This window comes from Clupea harengus, chromosome 14 (genome assembly GCF_900700415.2).
Source record: "Clupea harengus chromosome 14, Ch_v2.0.2, whole genome shotgun sequence".
NCBI classification, from domain to species: domain Eukaryota; kingdom Metazoa; phylum Chordata; class Actinopteri; order Clupeiformes; family Clupeidae; genus Clupea; species Clupea harengus.
Window position 1 is genome coordinate 28189166 of NC_045165.1, and position 19129 is coordinate 28208294.

At 40.5% G+C, this 19129-nt stretch overlaps 1 protein-coding gene across 1 annotated transcript in view; it reads right to left on the reverse strand.

Annotated features, from left to right (window-relative positions):
* Nucleotides 1-3158: 3158 nt before the first annotated feature.
* The window catches only part of esrrb (estrogen-related receptor beta), a 57891-nt gene continuing 41920 nt past the window's right edge, over nucleotides 3159-19129 (reverse strand). The window contains exons 7-8 of the mRNA XM_012838117.3: nucleotides 10225-10494; nucleotides 3159-7554 (exon numbers count right to left, since the gene is read on the reverse strand). Coding sequence (XP_012693571.2) covers nucleotides 7310-7554; nucleotides 10225-10494 — 515 coding nt within the window. The 3' untranslated portion in view covers nucleotides 3159-7309. The remainder of the gene's footprint in view (nucleotides 7555-10224; nucleotides 10495-19129) is intronic.

The following is a 19129-nucleotide window of genomic DNA, read 5'->3' on the forward strand; positions in this document are numbered from 1 at the left end:
GTTTATCTTATGTACCAGCCAAAAAACTTTTGTTATGAAACTGACCATTTTGACCAGTTCAGCATTTACTCCAAAAGTACCTTTCTTATACCTTGAAATAAATCATCAGAATCTCAGCCACTGTGTTACAAAGGGCGAGATCTGTCACCCCACAAGGCCTCAAACCAAGGTCTATGCAGTACATAACCTGCAATGCTAAAGAGCCAGGCTTGTTGCAATGGCATACTCAACTGTAGTGGCAGTACTCCGTCACACACTGGAAGTGTTTTTGTGATATGTTTTCAGTCTTTGTGCAAAGTTTCATCACGATTGAATGGCATCAATTACAGTAATTGCTATGCATTCATTTCAATTGACACATCACAAAATGTACAGCGGATATGCTTAATTCAGCTGGGGACGGTGAGTTCTCAGCCCGCTGCCCTTTGGACTCTGATTCGGTAGGGCAAATACAGAATATAGTGACCTCTTTTCAATCATTTGTAGAAAATGAAATGACTAGTTGGTGAAATGCTGCAAACAAAATTTACATTTTTCTCTTGTTGCAATTCACAATAATATGAAGTGATTTGAAGAAACATAGTGGCCGTTCACAATGATATGAAGTGACTTGTAGAAACATAGTGGCCATTCACAATGATATGAAGTGATTTGAAGAAACATAGTGGCCGTTCACAATGATATGAAGTGATTTGAAGAAACATAGTGGCCGTTCACAATGATATGAAGTGATTTGAAGAAACATAGTGGCCATTCACAATGATATGAAGTGATTTGAAGAAACATAGTGGTTGATGCACAGACATGTCCGTCATGGAGCTGACTGTCTCCCAGATAATAAAGCACATTTTAGTGAAGGAAAAATATCTGTTCACATCGCATTATTTGGTGTATCCCTACTAAGCATCGTCCCTTTAAGGAGTGCAATCAATGGAAGCTATTACAATCTTGTTGTAACTGGCTGTTGTCTTTATTGTCTATTGTGTATGCCAATATAAAAGTCTAGAGGCAGCCTCAGTCAGCAGTGACACCAACAAGAGCACATAGGATCTTCCCCTATGCTCAATCTTAGGCAAGTGCAATGACTTCTGCCTGACAATGTGTGGTGCCATAATTGAGTTAATGTTAATGTTTTGACCATGGAGGACCATATTATAGATCTGAAGAAAGTGACAGATTAGCCATTCCATTCATTTCAGTGACCACTGGTACACTAGAGAATTTAGCACATTAGCTGACGCCTTAGCACCTATATACCTGCACCTTTTTTATCATTTGAATCCTTTATTGTCTTTCCTGCTATTGTATATGTAAAGCACATTGAGTTGCACATGTGCATGAAATGCGCTAAATAAATAAAATTGCCTTGCCTTGCCTTGCCTTGCCTTTAGTTTCGCTCTGCTCATTTCCAACAGCAGAAATACAAAAAGAGCCAGTTGTTTCAGCCTCACATACTATATAACTGATGCAGAGGCTTGTGCCTCTTATACGTGAACCGTGTTAACCAGCAATGAGAAGTAGAACACTTTTTCTACATTTACAAACCAACCAGAGGATGTACAACTCTGGTGAGAAACAAAGAGTGATTTAATGAAGGGTTAGAGAGTGAAATTTGGTTTGTAATCTATTTCATCAGAAAAAATGTCCTCTTGGCACCAAAATTGATTAAAATTAAATAGAAGCTAGCTAAGGTTAAGTGGATGATTAAAAAAAGTGTATATGTATGTATCATATATCTATGTAGTATCTCTTTATTTAGTTTAGGGTAAGCTTGTGTATTTAATTATCACATTCCGTTTATATCATACCATTTTCGCCAACATGCATTTGTGTAAGGGAATGGCCAATAAAAATAAATAAGCAGTACCTTGGGAATGAAATGTTGAAAATTGTCATCATCATGTTTTCTGAACTAATAGCAATAGAGGGAGGTAAAGCTGAGATGGTGTAATATGTGTAGTAGCATTTTATGAAGAATAATGAGTAGAAATTGCTCCACTGCATCAGAATGTATGTAAAATGCCTATAAAATGTAAGCCATTATAACATGAATTGAATGAGATGATATGAAAATGAGAATTCTTCTCTTGTTTGAACCTTTTAGTCGGAATAAGTCAGACAGACCTGATGCTATCCATTTCCACCGGGGGACACTGACCAGTCTGTCTGGTCTGGTGAAGACTCATGAAGGTTTCAGAACAGGAATCCATTGTGCGGCGCTAATGTGCCCAGTATTTCTAGGCAAACCCAGGTGCTATCAATCCGTCAGATGAGATGCAAAACTGAGGTCCAGACTCTTTATGGATCCCAAGACATGTATCATAAAGGTTATCAGTGGTAACCCCAGTGCCCTGGCAAAAACGGGCACTGGCACCCCCTAAATTGTGCCCAATGCAACTAAATTGTCAAATTGCCCTTTTTAACGAGGCTATACCCTTTGGATACCTCTCTCCTCTAAGGCTAGTATTTCATCTCCTCCCATCACAGCAATGATCTGCATTTACACAGCTAGACATAAATGTTTATGTTATGCAGTTTATGTAAGGTATTGTAGATAATGTTTGGGAATGTTTAACGTAGCCTGCTGTCATATAAGTTAAATGTTCTGTACTGTCTTTTTGCCAGTTGGCTGTCCAGACCTTTGGTATGGTGTACGCCTATTTGTCAACCAATGAAATTTGGTATATGGGTAATACATAGTCATTTAAAGGGAAGCCAGTTATTTTGGTTTGCGTAGGGTTGGAGGGTATGTCTGAGTAGTTTACACTCATGTATTGGACACACACAGTTGTTTTGTGTGCAGGGCTAGACGAGTGGAGGGCATCTCGGGAGATTACTGATTTTGGTTCTTCAAGGCTGGGAGCTCTGGGTGTGAAGCGCAATGTGTGTTGAGCGTCAGGTTAGAAGTGTGTTTATTTGTTTATTTTTTTAATACACCAGCTATTCCAAATATTAAATAAAAATTGTATACAACACAATTTTTTGTTAATGTGTTAATTATACTATTACCTGACGATATTTATTTTCAGTTTCAGAAGAGATGCTAATGAATAATTGAATGTACTGTATTTTCCCAATAGCTGTGAGTCGTCAGTGCTCTTTGTATAGACTTGTAAGAGATTAAGTATAAAAAAGCAATCAAGACCACATGACACCACTTTAGGAGTAAATATTTTCTTTGTTCCTTTTTCATTTCTTGACATCAAAACTGAAAAAATGACACATTTGGTAAATGAACAGTCAGAGATATTATTGTACAGTGTGGCAAAAATGATATAATACACACAATAAATATTTATACAGGACAGAAACAAAATCCCTCTCTACACCATGGGACCAATTCTGACAATATGCTGTGTGAGCAAAGTGTGTGTATATAAATATATATATATACACACACACTCTTTGCTATATACACTGCCCTCCAAAGGTTTGGAAACACTTCACAGATTTAGCTTATTTCACTTTGCATCAGTAAGTGACAACACAAACTAAGAAGACATATTTTATTAAATAAAGGAAATAGCCAAAGAAAATTCTTCAACTGTGGATTCAACAAAAACATTAATAGCTATCACAGCTTTGCATACTCCAGATAGACTATTTCATATTCCCTTGATATATTACTCCAAGTCTCTTCAAAGTCTTCCCAAACATGATTCCCATTGGTTGGACGCTGCTGACACAGCCCAGTGTCTTCTGGAGCAGCAGGGTCAGGTTAAGATCACATGACAGGGCTCACCATTCCATGATAGACACCACCTCAGCTGACTGTTTCCTGAACGGATATGATTTGTAAAGCTTAGAACTATGTTTTGGGAATTTATTATGTTGAGAAAGGAAACTAGGAGCAATACAGCACTAACCCGAGGGAATAGCGTGTCACTGTCCAATCCTGTGGTATCCGCACTGGTTCAGTATTCCCTGGACACTATATACTCTCCCTGCTCCAAATGATCCCCGGACAACCATGCAGCACGCTCCACCACAGTAGGTGTTATACAATAACATAACATCTTATCACCAACAATGTTGAATGTCAAATTGTATCCTGGAGCCAAAAGCTTTTTTGGCTATATTTCTCATAGCTTTCATCCCTTAAATACTCAAATTATCACCACAGAGTGTCATGGTTCGATTTAAAGCTGTTAAAGAAGTTGTCTGGTAAGACTACTCTTAATTGGCAATCATCCAGTCAAATATTAAGGTGTGCTAACCTCAGTTTCTGTTCAAAACCTTGGCCCAGTCTAGGTGTCAGGACTCATAGCTTCCATAAGTTGCAAGTATGATTTGAATGGTATAATACCATCATTATGTAATCAAAAGAAAAATAGTATTGCTGGTCTTGGTATCAATCATGTTAAGTTACATTAATACATGTCAGCTAAAAATGAACTATGCTGATATTTCACCAACTTGTCTGGGTGTTTCCAAACTTTTGAAGGGTAGTTTAGAGGGTAGGGTGTGCATGTATACAAACATTGTATGATATCATGATATCATACCATGGTCACGTCCACCATTTTTTAAGTTCTTGATTGCTACTGCCAAATTCCATCAAAACTACTTAACAGACAGCAGCTATTTATAGATCTGCTACATCACAGTAGTGGCTCAGACAAAGGTTAACTGATATTGACACAAAAAGTGAGTCGTGACTATTAGGATGAGAGATGAGGTAGTTTGCAGGACACTATACTTTGTTTTCAACATGTTGTGTAATGGGTCCACTGATAGCCATACTAAGGGCCAAAATGGTTTTCAGAAAAAAATAGAATCACTAGCCTAAAACAATTTCACAGACACAATGTGTTTAGAGGGGGCAGTTGCTGTTGTTAATTCAAGCATGATATGCAGACGTCAGAGGTTAAGATTACCATACATGAGTACACAGGCGCTATGCTGCCGTAATGTTCATTTTCTTCACTGACCAAAACTCAGAGTCAGAACTGGTCCCAGTGGCCCCACATCTGCTGGGTAAAGTGCGGTAGAACTCTCAGCCAGGACTGTGGCCACCTCAAGTTTGGATGGTTTTAAGTAGCCAATGAGGGCATAAGAAGTTTCCCAGACCAAACACACCAATCATTGCACTGTCTTTCAGTTTTGTGACAATGTCAGTGGTGTCACAGTATTAAATCACGACACTGCCACAATTTACAATTCCCATGAATTCACATGACATCAGTAATACATGTAATTATACTCCAGCCGCTCTTTCTAATGTTCTTGAAATGGCAAATTAAAGCAATTACAAATTTATAGCACAGTACTACATTTCCCATCACACCTCCCATAGGTCATACTGCACCACACCGCTTGGAATGCTGCTGTGTGAGACTTGCCAATGCCATTTGGAGGGTAATGTCAGCTGTTTTTAGCTGTCACACTAACAACCTTAGTGGGAGGGGGAAAAGTCATTACTTAGCTTCAGGTCTACTTGTCATCATAGTACCCACTTTGGCAAATGACAAGCCTGTTGTGTAGACACAGGGGTCGTCCCTTCCACCGCACGTGCCCACTGCCCCCTCTGGCCAGCATCACATCCTAGAAGCTCAAAATATGCCCCAGCATGCACCTGCCTCACACCTTGACTTGGCTGCATCTATAGAACAGAGGCAGCACTATAAAAAGGCTGGGTTGCTTCTAAAAATGGGGCAAGCAGATGCTGGACACCTTGCTCTCTATTTGAGTGGGCTCTACCCAAGGCTTAGAGTGACCAAAAATAGCACATTTTTTGCTACACTGTTCTTCTTCTATCATCTCTCGCCTTTCTTCTCCGCCATACAATTTACCTAATTTCTTTCATATCCCTGTTATCTCATTTGACAAACCTTCTCTTTTTTTCCTAAGGCTATCCACATACAACTTGTCCCCAGTGCCTAACACACTTCCTTAAAGGTACAGTCCCCGAATTCTGGCGAAAGATTGTTGATATTGAGCTCAACAGCCAATCAAATGACACCCTTTCCTTCTGTGCTCATGAAGCAAAGTGCTGATTGGCTAAAATAGTGTACTTGGTCCGAGCCACTTTGGTTCCCATTTGCAGAGCCAGTGTTTTTGTTTCTTCTGTTGGGACGCACACAGAGCGGACAGCTAGGGGACTGTGAGAAGCAATTCGCTGAATTTGACAAAAAGCATATTGGATTAGAATCGCAGACTCAACCTTTAACCATGACCAACCATGGTAGAAGATAACATCAACAACAACATCATCATCATCAACAACAACAAGAGGGGGAGAAAAAGACAATGACAGTGAAAGGAGATGTATAACGCACCTGGTGACTATGTTGTCACGTTGCCACGGGGCCTTAGAAACTGAAGTAGATGTCACAGATCGGTTTTCATCTCAGCATTATAGAACACAAGTCGAGACTGGGCAATGAGTTCATAGCTGGCCCACACATCTCTTTATTGCTAGATACTATGAAATAGAGACAAGGACTAAATTGCTATGCTAGTTTAGTTAACATGTCATTTCCAGTGTGCTGCGCGCTACACTAGGTTCACGGCACTGCAGAGGTATATCAGAGCAGAGGTGATCAGATAACAAAATCTGATATTTAGGTCTTTTTTTACATTTATGTACTTGATTGTTAGAAGAAAATGGAAATGAAATGGCCATATTCACTCCTTTCCAACGATTTATGCTCAGACTTCATGGGAATTAATATTTACAAAGTTTTCAAAGCTTCCAAACATGTATCATAGCAGAGAGCAAAAAAAGAGAGGCTCATTTGTACACTTAGCTAGCTTTTTTCCTCTTCCTTTTTAGAATTACACACAGAGTTTGGTTTTCCATTTGAGAAAGAACACACACACACTTAAAACCTGTTTGATCACATGACTGAGGATGTGACCGCCACTCTGAGTATAGAGAGTAAGAGAGAAAGAGTGATTTGCTGTCATACACAGGTAAGCAGAGACCATGAAGAAAAGCAAAACAACAACAAAGATCATTACTGTACAAGAACTTAGGATTTGTTATATATTTTAGATTCTCCATTTTTATATTTATAGTTGGGACCCATTTTCATCGTATTTAGCAGTTTTTGCAAGTTATTTCTTTTTTTACCTCTTCTTTAAAATGTCTCAGGTTGAAAGGACAGAAACGGAGTCAAAGAGAGAGAATGGGAGATGAAGGGGGTGGATGAAGAGGACGCCTCAGATCTCCACATCCACATCCAGCTTGTCTCTCAGTGGCGTGCGTCCCTGTCTCTCCCATGCCCCCCTTAGTTCACGTGTGCCTTCTGATCCCTGCTGCCCCAACAATGCCACTGTTGCCGTTGCCCTCATACGACCACCTCTATCAGACTTTGGCCTCCAGCATCTCCAAGAAGAGTTTGTGCATGGGCACTTTGCCTTGCACTTTGATGCTATAGAAATGCTGTACTGCCTTGGTGGCAGTCTGCCGCAACAGAGGAAGGGTCATGAGCAGCTTCCCAGCCCGCCGAGGGTCCTCTGGGTGCTGGCCGCTCTCAAAGTCCTGCAGGGCCTCATGGAGCGCGTCCTGGAGCTTCTGTACTGCTTCCATATCTTCTATGTGCATAGAGTCTAAGAATTAAGGCAGGGAGAAAGAGAGAGGTAAGCTAAATTGAGACAAAGGGGGTGCCAAGTTAAAATGGCACTTTCAGAATGGACGTTTCCATAGAAATGGAATTGTAAATTGACACTGCCCCCCACACGTAACACAGAGGAGACTCTACTGACTTTAATGATGTAGAGACCCTTTGAATCTGATCTAGTTTGCATAATTGCCCCAGTTGTAGTGGAATCATTCAGACTGAGAACTATTTTGACAGTATGTAAAGTCTGAATTGTCTGTAAAAACATAATGCTAAATGTTACAAAATTAATGACATTTTAAAAATTATCAACAGGGATTATTTATACCACTCTTTTATTTGCTCATCTTTCAACTGTATTTCCAGTGGAAAACTAAAATTTAAATTGAAACCAAAGATATATTCATTACATTTTATTATTATTATTTACATTGTGATTAACATTACAAAATGAGAAATGACATTACAAAAATGACTGCTCTATCTGTCCAAAACTATCTTAGTGATTCAAACTGTTTTAATGGGGAACATTCTCAGTAGTCTGTTCTTCACACACACACACACACACACACACACACACACACACACACACACACACACACACACACACACAAACACATATGTTTTTTTTAAAGATGGAGTACGCACACACGACACACATCAGAGGGTGTTGAGCAGGGTGTGACACACCAGATGAGGGGTGTATATTTCACCTCATAGAACAGTAAAAGAGAATACAGATTTTCTGTAATTTGCCCTATCGCCCCATTTATTGACTAGAACATCTGTTTTCCCAAGACCTTGAGTTATTTCTCAGCCTGTAGTAGTGACATGAAATACCTCCCATTTAAGAGTGGAGGAATGGAGGTTGGGAGTAAAGTGGGAATACAGAAAAAAGAGAAGAAAGATTCCCCAATTTTAGTTAGTTGTTTAGATTTTTTTTCCAGTACTTTATATATTAAGGCCATTAATATTTCACACACACACAAACGGACACACACACACACACACACACACACACACACACACACACACACACACACACACACACACACACACACATGTAGTCTCTCCCTCTCGTGTGCATGTGTGTGTGTGTGCGTGTGTTTGAAGGTGAAACATTAATGGGGGAGGCCTGTACCAGCTAAAAAAAAACTTTGAAGAAACAATTTCCTTGCAATCCATCAGAGAGCGTCCGTCGATACTACTGATAAACTGCTAATTACAAAATCAATTACTATGAATTTTCACAGCATACAGAGAGTGGTGCTCTCAGGAGACTGATCTCACAGAGTCCTTGTTCTGGTGATTAGTACATTCTGCCTCATTTGAACCTGCCACTGTCGTCCGCCATCTCTCCTCTCTATCACACTCCTTCTCTTCTGGTCACTATGCCTTTGGTCCACTCTCTCTCCCTTTGTCTCTCTCTCTCTCTCTCTCTCTCTCTCTCTCTCTCTCTCTCTCTTTCTTCTGCCTCTGTTGTCTTTTTTATTCTCTTTAGTTTTCCTTTATCATCTCTCTCCAATCACACCTCTTTTGTTCAGAAAGGATCATGATTAGAACAGAAAGCAATAGCCACCATCAGCATCTTTTTCAGGCAGAGGAGGGGGAGGGGAGGAGGAGGAGGGGGAGAGTAGGACAGAGAGAGAGAGAGAGAGGGGGGGGGGGAGGAGGAGAGGGAGAGTAGGACAGAGAGAGAGAGAGAGGGGGGGGAGGAGGAGGGGGAGAGTAGGACAGAGAGAGAGAGAGAGGGGGGGGCAGGAATGTCCAAAGGCAGGGCCTACCATTGATCAGAGGGACAAGGCCTGCCTTCTGAAAAGCAAGCTGTCGATATTGCTGCTATGCCTCCAACTCAGTGAACAAACGAGCCCCATCACTCCCTGATACTCATTCCATTCCACTTAACACATTTTATTGACAGTCCCTGTGCTACTAATGAAATGCTAAATTTATCTCCCACGGCTGCCATGTCCCCTGGCTATTTTTATAGAGATAGAGGAAAGAGAATAGAGGGATGCCACGGGATGGGTGGCATTCAATTAAAAGCTCAACAGTACTCCCTCTCAACACACACGCACACACACACACGCACACACACACACACGCACACACACACGCAGACGCACACGCACACGCACACACACACGCACACGCACACGCACACGCACACGCACACGCACACACACACACACACACACCACATGCACACGCACACACACACACACACAGACGCACACGCACACGCACACGCACACACACACACACACACACGCACACACACACTTCACTCTCATTCACGTTTAATTTGAACTACTACAGTTCAAACAAATTAAAGAACATATACTTGAAAGCTGATTATGTTTTTTATGCTTATCACATAATATTGGGAATTTTAAAAAACAGATTGTGGATTTGTTTGTTTTTAGTCATTCAGTTGTTTGTTGTTGTTGATTAGTTGTTATTGGTTTATTCTTTTGTTATATTTCTTTTAACATAACTAAATGTAGTCTTTCATCAGAATTGCTTCTTTATTTTTATTCTTGATAATGGTCTTAATCCTAATACTCCTAGATTAATAAAGATCCAATTCTAATTCTGTTTGAGTTCTCGTCATTAACCATGAGCAGTAGTAGTGAGAGCTTTGGTGTAGACACACTACCTGAGTTGGCAAGAGCGATGGCCTTGAGGGTGACAAACTCTTCCTTCTCCACCTTGAGCTTCTTGTACTTGCGCACCAACTGCAGGATGGAGACGTAGAGGTCCAGCAGGCCTGTCAGCCGTGAGTGCTCCTCGTCCATCACATAGTCCTCTGCATACACCAGCTCATCCTCGTAGGGCAGCGAGCGGAACACGATGCTCAGGATGAGAATCTCCATCCAGGCACTCTGCAGCAGGCTCATCTGATCCCCCAGGGACAGACTGGAAAAGCCTGGGACACAAAGGGAGTGGGGGGGGGGGGGGGGGGAAGAACCAAGTGGGAGAATTATTATGTTTATAATTATAATTATTAATTATTATTATTATTCTATCCAGTGTGTGTGTGTGTGTGTGTGTGTGTGTGTGTGTGTGTGTGCGCGCATGTATATGTGTTTGTGTCTGTCGATTTTGTATGATCGATTATAAATGTTTACAAGGAATTCATGATGCCTTTTAATTCCTCAGACAAACCATGTCCATAGTCAAATCGAAGCATGAGGTAAGAACAGAAGGCAACAATAATTATAATCTTGTTTAGAATTAATATTATTGATGCAACACATTTGAACCCTTTGTGTGCTAAAGCATTAAGTCTCACACAGATCTGTCTGATAATAACACTATACAGTCCAGGAAAGCTCAGGCTAAATTCAACATAACAGACCATCATCCCTCCCCTTTACAACTGCCGATCATTCAGTCTCTCTCTCTTTCTCTATCTCCCTCTCTCATGACAAACAAGACACACTTAGGTCTAATGTACCCCAGTACATGAACAGAGTGTCATCCAAATTACAATTGTCATTTAATACAGTTAATGAAACAGTTATTATTAACTCCGACCCCATCTGAAAAAAGCCAACTTAAAGGCCCTCTTTAAAGTGTGCAGTTGATGTGTGGTCTGAGTGAAAGGTTGTGTGTGACAGGGCGATGGAGATAACCATCTCATTCATCTGACCCCATTGGTTCCCTACTCCACCCGTATGCTGTTGATAAACCCTGTGGCCTCTGGGCTCGTCCAGTCCTTGGGAACATTTAAGGCCATTTTAAATGCATCTGATAATTAAAATGATTGTTTTTACAAGTTTCCTGTTGCCATACTATGTGCTTCCCAATGATTTCAACAGGAGGAGGGGGGGGGGGTGTAGGGGACAAATACATTGGTGGGAATACAGTTCATACTAAGTGGACTGACAAATCTTCTAGCCATACTGTTTTCCCTTTTCATATAAATGATCTGATTGAAAAAGAGTTGAAGGGCCGATGTTTATCTCCACATGCCAGAGTGGCATTACTGAGTGTGTGCACGATCAAAGGAGTGGTGGGGGTGAGCGTCAGACAGACAGGAAGAGGGGAACCTCGGAGTTCAATTTTCCTTATCTGAGTGGCAAACACTTTGGGGGGGGGGGGGGGGGTACATTAATTAACAGATTGTGATCGGAGTGTGAGGGCCTTCACATTGTGGAGGGAATCAATATGTCCAGAATGGAGGGAACAACAGGAAAACAACACAAAGGCAGCTGCCTCAAACCCATACACACACACGGACCCCAACCATGAACCATCTGCTTCCAGCATCAGACTTTCAAACTCTTCTATCTAAGACCAAAGGCACTCAAACCCCATTCAAATGTGCCAGATATATTCACAAACATGTTTCAATGTCTCTTTCAATGTTTCTCCTCTGTCTAAACCAAACCATGTCTAGCACGAGCCCAACAAGTGCACAGCCCTCCACTGTAATGTAGACACACACACTCCTGCTCACTGGAGCATTAACGTTGGGCATTCTAATGGCACATGTGGGTCAAGCTGCCATATTACACCCCTAAGTGATTCTGTGCTGAGAGCATTCACCAAGATGTGCAGCCAATGAACACCCAGCCCCAGCAGCAGAGCAGAGCAGAGCAGCTGACCACAGACACTATATACCCATGTGAAAGCAGACTCATTGCTCTCTTCCTCTCCCCTACTCCCTCACCCCTAGAACACTGAGCTGTGGATACCAATAGGATCTTATGTCTTTGCCCTCACGTCTTCTTTCCACTCAATTTAATCCCATAATGAAATCACTTCCCCGCTGCACCGCTCACACAGACCTCTTGCCCGCGGTACACTACGGAGTTGGCTGTGGCGAAAGCGCATCACAAGCATGCATGAACATACTCTGAGTTTATCTGTCCTGGGTAATGGGAGTGTGCTCATATTCACAGCCATCACAAGGAACATTTTCTCAGGCAAATCACTCCTGTAAGAATGAATGAAAACATCAAATCTGTGACATGGTTTCACACATGTCTGTCTCTCTTCACTTGCCAAGGGTGGCTCAGTGCTGGCATGGTTGTGTATTTAGATTTGTGTATGTGTCTGTATATCGTTTTAATATGTATGTTAATATTTTTGTTCTCTCGCTTATTAACTCTTCCTTGTGTGTGTGTGTGCATACGTGTATCTGAGTGTATCTGTGTGTGTGTGTGTGTGTGTGTGTGTGCATACGTGTATCTGAGTGTATCTGTGTGTGTGCAGACATGCATGAAAATTTGTCAGAGAATATTACTGGTGACCACCACTGACTTAAAACACACAAACAAAACTTAACAGTATGACATTTCTCACCTCTCAATATTCATCAATATTATATTAGGTTTTTTTGACAGCAGCAGCGCCTCGTGAAACCTCATTCTCCAATTGCCATTTGACCTGCGACCTCAGTCAGTGTACATTCACTTGAGTTGGTTTCTGAGCCAGCAGCTTCTGTTTATGCCTGTTGTGGTGCAATATCTTGGCTGCTTTGTAGATGCTCTGCATTTAATACAGCTCTCACAAATATAGCTGCTTTAGAAGAAACCTCACAAACATGGGCATGGAATGAAATGAAAAAGACAATGTTTTTGAAGGGTAGGACTTAATTAGGACTTAGAACAAGTTCACATCAGACTGGTAGAAAACCTCAGTGTGTCCAGTTATTGGTTGTTTAACTAACAACTAACTAACCCCTCTCTGCTTCAGTTCAGAACACAACACACACATCCTATTCATCCAGTCATCCAGTCACCGCGCCCCATTCTCATTCTATCCCTGGCTCCACCTACGCCTCCATCCTGGGTCCATGATTAATCAAGGGGGCATTTTCATGTCATCACTCCATCCACCAGTAGAACAGCAGAAATTAAGTGCTGCAGATTTGTGTGGCGCAGAAGTTCATATTTCATTAATTTATTATTGTTTCCCTTCTCCCAAAGGGCCATTAGCACTGCTCATAAAGGGAGATGTAATTACATGGCATGCTAACGTCCCTGTCCCTCCCCCATCAGTAACCCCTTGTATTTCAACCTTAATCAGGCAGCAGGAGAGAGAAAAAAACACAGAGAGAGGGAGAGAGAGAGAGACAGAGGGAGAGAGAGAAAGAGAAGGAGAGGGAGAGAGAGAGGGGGTGAGAGAAAGAGAGTGAGGGAGAGAGGGAGAGAGAGAGAGATAGAGAGAAAGGGAGAGAGAGAGGGAGAGAGAGGATAATGGCAGATACAGTATATCTATGAAGGTAAGGAAACATGAGATTGCTACAACACTGAGGAAAATGAGCCTGGATGAAATAAAACAAACCATTGGATTTACACTGAAAGGACCTACACAATCGACAAGAATGGAGCCACACAGTGGGGTAGATTCAAAGTCAAATAACAGGAGTTGAACATGGAGTGACACATGGAACTCAACATGAGAACTCATATAAGTGTGGGTGTTGGTGGTACGGTACTTAGCATTGCCATCTTACAAGCAGTCGATTTGATTCCTGGCCGCTGCAAGATGTCTATATAAGTCCCTTTGGATAAAAGCGTCTGCTAATACTGGATCACTACCTTTGTAAGGATGTCTGTGTTTAAGGAAACAAATTTACTTAAACCACATTACATTGGAATTACACAAATGAGTCTTGCTTGTCTTTAAAACATGTTCTTACGTTGAAGTAAAGAATTATTACATAGCATTCCATGTATCTAATGGAATCATGTACGATAAGCATGAACAATAAAGGAAGGCAAATGATGGATATTGTCTTGACATGCCACCAGTTCCTTGTTAAATGGATCAGCCTTGGCAAGAACATTAGAATAATCTAGCTTAGATATTAGCATTGCCAAAAATTGAGATTTGTATTTATTGCTTTTAGATACCAATAGAATTTAGGACATGTGCTTTGTCTTTATGTTTTGCTTTGAAATACTTTATTCCCACCATGAGCATATCAGGTATTGATAAAGATCTCAGTGGTTCCAATAGCCGTGATTCCACTATCGGGCCCCTGCGAGCTAGGGCTATCTTCGGGCCAATCGGGGCTAATGGTCTGGGACCTCAAGCGTGAGAACAAAAAACATCTTTGTGGGTCGATAGCCTTGCAGTCAGCTATAGGAATAGTTCACGTTAGATAGCAAGCTAGCCCCAGTTCTTTACAAGTTAACATTAGCACACCATGTCTTGAACAGCACTAATTAACTAAATAACTAAGCAATAATTGATCAAGAGAAAATTGAAATTGAAATCGATAACGCGAGGTTATTCATAACATGGCCGGGACAGCATTACCTGGGCTAACATACAGTAGCTGCAATCCTTCCATGCAATAAATTAGGGTTAATGATCATCCAATCTGAATTTGATATTAACCATCCATAGCCTGTATATTGTGTTCATTTGAGCCATCCGTGATTTGTATTGTATACACTGTAGAAATATATTGAGATGTGATCCACCAGTGAATCATTACATGCACCATGTTTATAGCCTGCCTGCATCATGTAACACAACCAGGGCAAGATCACTTTTTTTCTAAATTTGTAACAGACTTGTCACAGGTTGTAATTGATGCGTACCCTGGTAGCTGAGCAACCTATCATATTTTTAGCTATTATTTCTATCAACCGAGTCAGAACGACACCTATCAGAAGTATTACAATCAGGTTTATTTTATTTTATTTTATTTATTTTTGATTTATTGTCAATGTTATGTTTGATATATATGTTAATGCCTTTTTTTTAGGTTGTATAGCCTTTTTCACTCTGGCAGGGAGACTGGCAATGGAAACTAGCCTTTTGGCTATAATTGGGTGCATTTACATATTAATGTTCATGAATGTACACTGTCCCTCTTGATCAAATAAACAAATTGATTGATTGATTGATTGATTGATTGATTGGTTGGTTGTTCAGTCTCACGTACTTAATCAAGCTACCGTTGCACATTTCTATTAGCACAAATAGACCTGATTTCACGTGCTGCCCAGCTCCAATGAGTGTCCACTGTTTTATTATCTATGAAGGTTATTTGGTAACGTGTAGGTTATTTGATATTGACTAGTTAACTTCTTTTGACACTAAGCCTCTCTTACCTAACTCCACTAACCCCGCCTTTCACCTTGACATGCCTCAAAACCTGTCAAGTAAGAAGTGACAATGGGGACGCCGCTGGCCTTGACACGCACTAGTTCACCTGGGTTTAGCCCGATAATGGAAACACGGCTAGTATGTTCTTTCCTTAAAGTAATGAATGCTTCTAAATGTTGCTGCTTGACATATTCTGAATGTGTCATTTCTAGAAGCTTGACATTGCACTATATCCATCTAGTACCAGTGACGAAACAAACTGACCCCATAAAGCTGGGTCTATGCTGACTGCTCTGGAGCCACTAGAGTTGGTTGTGGAGAGAAGGATGTTGCACAAGATGCTCAACATAATGGACAACTCTACACGCCCCCTTACACAACAAACTGGTCAAACCACAGAGTATCCTCAATCAGAGGCTCCCTCACCTCCATTGCAATCAGGACTGTTACAGGAGGTCATTCCTGCCCACCCCAATAGCCATTTTGATTTCAACCTAATTGTGTGTGTTTTTCTCACTTCTGTTTCTTTTGTCATGTCCTCATTCATTGTGAATTGCTGCTGCTACACTGAACTCTCTCTCTCAATTTCCAATTCAATTCAATCAAATATATTGGCATGACTGTAAGTACTATATTGCCAAAGCATAAAATAAAGCTAATAATAATAATAATAATAATAATAATAATATTAACAATGATAATAATAATAATAAGAAGAAGAAGAAGAAGAAGAAGAAGAAGAAGAGGAAAGAATGTAATACATGTAAAAAGTTAAAAAAAATAGCTGATCAAGGGAAAAAATATACTATTATTATTATAAAATAAAATGACATACCCTTAAGTAAACAGAAGCTATGTAATGAATAGAAAATGAAAGGGAAGAAAAAAGTGTTAATGTATTATTTATTACAGTCATGTGGCATTCTCTCTCAATATTAATTTATCAAGTATATCTCAAATATATATTCTCTCTCAATGTTAATATATCAAATATATCTCCATTTTCTCTCTCTCTCTCTCTCTCTCTGTCGTCTATCTATCTATCTCAGCATGAGCCTGCTTATCAGACCTTCCTAACACTATAATGTTGAAGTTACATGATCAAATACAAAAATCTGTTGCACTGGTTTCACGTAACCTTGATGTAAACAATTTAATTGGAATTAGTTGGTTATGTTGTGTTTGATTTATAAGGGACCTACATACATTTTGTAAAGTGAAAGACAAATGCTGTGGGGAATTAACACATTTCATTCATGTGGAATGACTTCACAATTAAGTTAAGTCAATGAGCTGTTTTTTCAGTGCAGGACCTTTTCCTTACTTTCTCTTTATTTGCATTTGTTTGTTTGTTTGTTTGTGTGTCAACTTATATGACAGCATCCGTAATCAATACATATCAGGGTACAAACTGTATTATTTGGCTTTGGGACATGAATACTTACTCAAACTGTTTAAACTGAACAGAGAAGTCTTAATAAGAATAGCTCATTCTTAATGTTTAATTATTAGATATCCAAACAAAAAAATCAAAGTCAAATAATCAGTCAGTTGGGAGAATGCCAAAACGTTTTGCCAAAATGCCCAAAATGTTTTCTGTAATTATGATTATAGAGTTTTTGCTTCCATAAGGGATTGCTTTTATTTTCCAGGTATTTATTTATTTATATATATATATATATATGGGGGATTTGTGCTGTAGAGTGTAAATATTTTGAAGTTTGATAATGCACTATTTCGGGGTAGCTGACCCCATGACCCTCACGCTCTCCCAGAAGGACCACAGACGCCTCTTGGCCATTACATATGGCTACGGAGGTCAGTGACAAACCCAATTTACACCTTTATCAGTCCCTCTAATTAGGTGTCATTAATCTCCTCGGCTGACCAGTCACACCAACTAAGAATGGGAACTGTCTTATGGACAGTTGAGTTGAAACTCTCTGTAACGAGAGAGATTAAGGATTGAGGCGTGACTGCCATTGGTGGAGCGCAAACCCACACAGATGTCAATAACAACAAGTATGGACTTCAGTACCAGAGGTCCTCAAATGCAATCATGAAGCCAAACAAAAGCATTCACACAGAGTCTGGCATTGCCTCCATACGCACATATACAGAACAACACAAGATACACACACATGAGTATGTGTATGTGGCTTAAAGGTTTAGCTATGTGTCACACAGACATGGTGGATTTGGAGGATAGAGAGTTCTCAGACGAGAAGACAGTATGTTATAAGTTATCAATTAGTCGACATGAAAGGGTATTATAGTTTTGTCAGTATGTTATAAGGTTCAAAACCCAAACCCAACCAAAGCTGAATATTATATTTTCAATGGAATCATAAAGGAGAAGTTTAAAAGTCAGGTCTTGGCTTTTGAACCCATTACATAGTGGCATAATCTGACACATTGTAACTCTATTTCTGAACATGAAATCAGGTGGCGTGATGGGACATCTGTCTCATCTAAGCAGCAATGGAAACAGATCTGGTGGCCCTTATCCAGCAACCCTAAACAGGGCTGGCAAGGTATTACTAGAGGGAAGGAAAGACGTAGCAGTTGGACAGTTGGGTTGCAAACTGGTAACTAGTTAAACTGTTGAACTCCCTGCATTGGAGTACACCCAGTGGAGGTCAGGGGCCGATCACTTGGACAACTGTGTGGACCAGGAGAGCACAGTCATCTGAATATTGCAGCTAATGAGGAGTTTTCTTGCAGGATTCTAAAAGTCAAATAGATTCCAGTGTTTTACTATGCCCTGGTCCCCGCCCCTAAGCTGCAACTACAAACAAGTGAAGATTACTGGAGCCAGTTTACATCTACAGATATCCTAGCTGTATCTTTGTCAATCCTGTGAAAGGCCAATCCATGACTATGAAATTAAGGTCTTTAGTCTGCTCTGTGCATTTCTCCTGGATTTGCCGGTGTCTAGGGTGATTCTTTCTTTTTTTCCATATCCTTCGTACTCTTGTGTGAGTTGACTATAATACTGTCTTTCCCCTCCTGCCGGCTGAGCTTGCTGAACATAATGCGTAGAATAAATTGGTGTAGTTAAGCTATTAAAATGTGTCCTCTGTTGTGCCTCGGACTTAAGAAACTGATGAGATAGCTGCGAACTTCATCTGCCAGGTTCATCAAACAAGATCAGGATGTATTTGGATGGATTAAAGGGATTTTTGTTGGGCAATGAGCTAAAGTGGTCTGCCCAGAATGTGTTGTTTGTCCTTTAGAAGTACTGAGCCATCCTCTGACATTATAGGGTTATGCATCACATTTGTAGTCCATGGATGGATTTGGTGGCGCACACATATACTTGATTTCATTGGCGTTTGGAGCGAACATTATTTCCCAACAACCCTGAGCTGTTTTTGCGGCTCAGCTCAGATGGTATTCAGTGTCATACAGGTTTCAGATGTTCCAGCAGTGTCAATGTTGTTTTCTGCAGTCACTGGTATGGCCCCCAACACTTTCAGATGCCAAGT